General features: G+C 46.2%; 1 protein-coding gene across 1 annotated transcript in view; it reads right to left on the bottom strand.

Moving 5' to 3' along the window:
* KDM4B (lysine (K)-specific demethylase 4B) overlaps positions 1–6000 on the bottom strand; it is a 78432-nt gene that overhangs the window by 732 nt on the left and 71700 nt on the right. Inside the window, exons 18-21 of the mRNA XM_010002474.1 lie at positions 5165–5350; positions 4893–5057; positions 4230–4349; positions 1803–1895 (exon numbers count right to left, since the gene is read on the bottom strand). Coding sequence (XP_010000776.1) covers positions 1803–1895; positions 4230–4349; positions 4893–5057; positions 5165–5350 — 564 coding nt within the window. The remainder of the gene's footprint in view (positions 1–1802; positions 1896–4229; positions 4350–4892; positions 5058–5164; positions 5351–6000) is intronic.

Below are 6000 nucleotides of genomic sequence, written 5' to 3'. Positions count from 1 at the left end.
AGGGTCTGATCACCTGTGGGATCAGACAGCAAGGGCAGCCAGGGGACAACCTGGTTCAGAGAATTCTGGTGGAAAAGCTGAACTCCAAACCATGCCAAGGGCACAGCTGCAATTAAAACTCCAGGCTTCTGAAACCAAAGCCTCAAGTTGCCTTCTTTCTGCTTCAGAACATCTTTCACTTCAGCTCCTGCCTTGACAATTGTTTACTCCTACCCTCCTCTGCCTCTCCAGGTTACTCACTCCTAGCAGATGGCACAGAGGACATTGGGGCTCTTGCTGATCTCTTTAAAATAAAAGACCCCAAGAAAGAATTCAGAGCTCATTGTACCAACAACTGCTGCTGTTCATCCTGCTCTGACACTCAAATGAGATGCATTGCTTGGTGAAAATTATCATCTCCTGTGGCCTTTGTTGGGCTGGGCTGCATTACAGCCCCGTGAGCATCACGTCCACAGAGCAGAGTCTAACACTTCTGGCAGCAGGAAGGACTTGAGAAAAGCTTTCAACCAGACCTGAAACTTCCTATTCACTTTCCAGCTTGGATTCCTTTCTCTGGAACTGTTACAAAGCCTGATGTCTCCACTGTGTTTCTTTCCAGCTCCTCTATTTCAGGGCTCCAATATGTTGTCTTTATTACTAGACAAGCTTAAATAAACTGGAATATTGTGCACATCCAAGAAATTAATTCAAAGGTGCTTCTTTGCCACCAAAACCTTTCAAGGATAACAAGGTAAATTATTATTAACCTCTACAATGTATGCCATGAGGTCTGTTTTATTGAGATAAACAACCTCAAACAAGATGGAGAAGCCACCCAGAGCTAGATTACAGGAAGTCTTTTTCAAGTGGCTTTTTTGGGTAAAGCCCTTGAAAATTTCATGCATAATCAAACAATAGTTTCCTCCAAATTGTCATCAGTTCTTCCACAGAACTGCCTGTGGGTGCCAGGCTGTTTTCTGATGATGTGCATCTCACACTTCTGCTGGTGGCCAAGGATCCACAGGGTGTTTAACCTGGCACAGCAATTCATAGACTCTTAAGGGAAGGCTGGCCCACCTTCTTTTTGTCCCATGAGAGAAAGAAGGCCAGAACCTTATCACAGGTTAACTTTGTGGATCCACCCCTGTCCTGAGGTGGATGCATCTACATGTAGAATGAAGAGGAAAACTGGGTATTCTCCATTTGCAGAGAAACCACTCCCCATATTTGTTTAAATGGCTTTAAAGCACCAGGATTGAAAACAACCAGCAGGTTTGGAATGAGAAAAGCTATGAAATAAATCCCTCATATTTTCTAGGCTCAATAATTCCATTGTAAGGAGTGGAAAGACAGCCTGGTCTTTCAGATTAAGAGCTTCATAGGGAAGAGCTACATTCTAAATGAGAAATGGGGGTTTGGCCCCATGTGCTCATCAGTTCTCCAGGAACCACCCAGCTGGAGGTCAATTCAGAGAGTCATCAGGGTTGGAAGGGGTTTCTGAAGAGGTCACCCCACTTGTGATGAAGGCAGTATTCAGACAGAATGGCAGGCTGTACAACTAAGTTCACAGGTGTAAAATGATATGAACATAATCTTTTAACCAGAGAAAACTAAAACCAGATGTGAAAGGGAAAATCCCTGACATGCTTCTCAAGCACTTGCAGCAAGGATTTCTTCTACTCTACCTATTTTGTGAATGACAAGTGGTTTCACAGCCACAGAAATTGCAGGCTACAGTCACCTAATGTCTAAACAATATGCTAAGAAAAAGTAATAACTGCAAGACACATCCATTCTACTCCTTCTGTTCCTTTGATACCCACCAGGCGAGACTTCACTCTCTTGGGAAGCTCTTCCTCCAAGGTGTAAATATCCCCACGCTTTACCATTAGTTGGGAACCATCTTCAAACTCGACCTGCAGGGTAGGCAGAAGATAAAGTAAGAACTTGGCCTCTACATTTATAATACTTCAAGAATCCATTCCCACACTGTGCCACATATGGAAATACCAAGGAAGCACCAGCTCCTATGGATGATGTCCTGTTCTTGGCACTGCCTGTCTCCAGGATTGCTGCAGAATAAGCAGCCCTCAGCTGTTTCAATGGTGCTGAACCCAAAAAGTGCTGGTTTCAGTGCTGCTCAGACCCCCTCTGTCTTATCTGACCCATGTGGTTTCATTTAGGGGTCCTGTGGATCCTACAATGTCATTACTACAGCTGTAGCAGCACCTCTGCTCCCTCCTCCCAGTCAGAGCACTAGAGATTTCCACTGATTTTTGACTCACACCCTGAAAAAAAAGCTGCTTTTCACTGACAATAACAGGCAGCTCTGGATCCTGGCAGTATGATAAGAAGAATTTCTTTCATCTTAAACAAAGCATTTTCACACATCACAAGGAAACAACTCCAGCTCCTAAAATACATTTGTATTTTAATAAGCAGAAATAATCAGCCAGGTCCAAGAAACCAATGGTAACTCCTCCCATCAAACCTTTCCTCCTAAGCACTGATTAGATCATGAATTATGCATCAGATGCTGCAGGAATGTTTATTCACAGAAACGTGTGTATAAAAATGTTACAACTATTAAAAGTTTTGAAGAAATTCTCATTTCCTTTGCTCAAGATTTATGACTCATTTCTGGATAATGCCAAAGAACACACACCCCAGCTTCATATGGGATGTCAGGTTGAGAATGGACACATTCAGAGGGAAGAAAGCAGTGCTCTGAATTCCCTTCCTGCCCTGCCCAGGTTGTGCAGCTCATCAGTTATGGGAGCTCAGCAGTGCCTGCTGGGCTCCCCAAGCTGAGCAGCATCCATCAGCTGCAGCAACTATGCAGGTGGGAGAACAGGCTTTGAAAGATGAGCTCTGCTGAGCCCTGCTGAGGTGGTTTAAGATGCTACCAGTCTCATTTACTGCCTGGCTTTACAGAGCACCACCAGTGACACAAGCCAGAAGGGAACACAGTTCTGAAGCAGCACTTTGGTGCCTGCCTCCTCCACTGCACCAGCTCCACCTCTCACAGAAAGGCAGGACATCTTAACCTATCCCAGAGTGGTTTGATCTTGTTTATTTAAGTTATTGCTATGGGTTAGACACCCAGTAGGAACATACATTAGAACAAGTTACAAGACAGTCTTCTGGGCTTAGTTGTTTTGAAAGTTATACACATGTCATCTTAGCCCACAAACTACAGACTTAGGGATGTGACCTGGGCAGACACTGCAAAATCACAGAATCAGGGAATGGTTTGGGTGAGAAGGGACCTTAAGGATCATCCAGTCCCACCCCCTGCATGGGCAGGGACCCCTCCCACCAGCCCAAGCTCCCCCAAGCCCCATCCAACCTGCCCTTCAACACTGCCAGGGATGGGGCAGCCACAGCTTCCCTGGGCAACCTGGGCCAGGCTCTCACCACCCTCACACTCCAGAATTTCCTCCTCATGTCTCACCTCAATCTCCCTCTGCCAGTTTTAACACATCACCCCTTTGCCCTCTCACTACAAGCCCTTGTAAAATGAAATAAGACAAGTTTAAATTGCAAAAGCTAATCCCTGCTGTCTTCCTATGAACACACTTCATAAAAAAACAACACAACTGTCTCTGTGTTTTAAATATAATCCTATTCCAAAGCAGATAAAAGAGATGGCTGGAAAAGTATCTATAGGGAGCCAATGTGGAAAGCTGCTCAGGTTATTTTCCCCATGGAGAAGAGCTTTACTTCGAGGTAACTGCATGATTTGAAAAACACAGATTCCTCATGCATATTTTTATGTCATTTGACAGAATAGCCAATTTCAAATGATGGTACCTTGGAGAAATCAATGACAATTTCCTATACTGTGATTAAACTGGGAAACATGCATAATAATAGATCTTGATGGAACTAGATATTGTGCTTCTTCATAGCCTGGGTCACCTCAGATCACATCCTCTCTGCAGCAGTTAATGTCCATTATACACACCAAAAAAGGCTGTTAAGTGACAAGGATGATTCCTGTGGTCTCTACAACTGTGAAACATTTTGTGTGGGAGGGATAGAAACCAGAACCCCATTTCAAACAAATACATTATATGGGATTTCTTTGCCATTTGTCCAGGGGTATCAATCTCTTTAAAATAACAATTATTTGCAAATTTCAGCATACAGAACTTGCACAAAGTGTACCTTCCAAATCACTACAACTTTCAACAACTCAAGCAACAGACACATCGACCTGAAGTGGGTGGGTTCTCTTCCATGCTCACCTGGTAAATCTGACTGATCTGGGCTGCAATAAACTTGGCCTTATAGATGATTCCATCTGTCCACTGCAGTTGAACCAACTCACCCTCTGGAGGGGGTCCCAGCTGGATGCAGTCTCTGCTCTGAAGACAAAAAGATGTCAGCCAGTCAACACAAAGCTCAAGAAGTGGGTGAAGAGGAGTGTTAAACCCTGATGACCTTTAAGGTCCCTTCCAACCTTAACCATTCTATGATTCTACAAAACCACTACCCCAGGAAGCTGCTACACAGCCCTGCAATGAAGTATGAGAAATTTGCTGTACTTGTGCTTAATTGCAGTCATCTCAAACAAAACCATCAACCAGTGAGAGACCAGAAATCACAGAATCATAGAATGGTGAAGGTTGGAAGGGACCTTAAAGATCATCATGTTCCAACCTCTCTGCTCTTTAAAGATCATCTAGATCCAACCCCCTGCATGGGCAGGGACACCTCCCACCAGCCCAGGCTGCTCCAAGCCCCATCCAACCTGCCCTTCAACACTGCCAGGGATGGGGCAGCAACAGCTTCCCTGGGCAACCTGGGCCAGGCTCTCACCACCCTCACAGGGAGGAATCTCCCCCTAATGTCTAATGCACACATCACACTTTGTACTCCTCAATGGTCTCCACCAAAGAGCTGCTTACAATGATGCTTTCTGGGTAAACGTTGTCACTGTATGAACCATCATCAAAGTTCACTTCATAGAAGGTCTGTGTGGTCATGCCAATCACTTTACATCTGTAGTAGAGTCCATTCCTGTTCTTGGTGATCACAGTCTGCCCAAGGGTCACCTCCCTCCGGAAGGGAATCTGCGTCGTGGAGAAAAGGGAAGAATTTCAATCTGCAGTCACAGAAACTGCAGGAAAAAAATCAGAGGCTTAGGGAAAGTGTTCTGAATAAGCCAAAAACTCCCTACGTTCTGGTTAGCTGCTTTGTGTTTGAAGCAGGTGATGGAGACAACGTAGGGCCAGTCGTCGGGCTCCATGGGCACCCCGGCCGCGTGAGCGCAGGTGACGTGGAAGGAGGTGGAGCAGTGCTCGTAGGAGCACTGGATGCAGGCACCAGCCTCACGCTTCATCCTCTTCCTGCAGTACACACATTTCTGCAAGGGAACACAGGGAAGGGTTAGCCAGGCAGCCACCAGCAGCTCCAGCATCACAGATGGCATCTTGGTGGTGGGGGGATGTCGCTGGTATGAAGTGTCCACGGCCCAGAAGGCACAGGCAGAACTGGTGATGTTTTCTGCTGTGATTTGTAAGTCAAGGAAGTACAGCAGATATCAATGGAGCAGAGTCACAGAGCGGTGGGGTTGGAAGAGACCTCTGGAGATCCCCCAGCTAGAGCAGGATCCCCTAGAGCAGATCCCACAGGAACACATCCAGGTGGGCTTGGAATGTCTCCAGGGATGGAGACTCCACAACCCCCCTGGGCAGCCTGTCCCAGGGCTCTGTTAGCCTCAGAGTCAAGAGGTATTTCCTTATAAAATCATCAAATGGTGAAGGTTGGAAGAGACTTTAAAGATCATCCAGTTCCAACCCCCTGCATGGGCAGGGACACCTCCCACCAGCCCAGGTTGCTCCAAGCCCCATCCAACCTGCCCTTCAACACTGCCAGGGATGGGGCAGCCACAGCTTCCCTGGGCAACCTGGGCCAGGCTCTCACCACTCTCACAGCTCAATCCTCCTCCTTAGATACATGAAATGTACTCAAGTGAATTCAAACAGCAGCTGGATCTTCACAGACACTCTGCTA

This window comes from Chaetura pelagica, unplaced genomic scaffold (genome assembly GCF_000747805.2).
Source record: "Chaetura pelagica isolate M959 unplaced genomic scaffold, ChaPel_1.0 scaffold1081, whole genome shotgun sequence".
Classification (NCBI taxonomy): Eukaryota; Metazoa; Chordata; class Aves; order Apodiformes; family Apodidae; genus Chaetura; species Chaetura pelagica.
The sequence above is the reverse complement of the archived record's forward strand: the minus strand, read 5'-3'. Positions and strand labels throughout refer to the sequence as shown.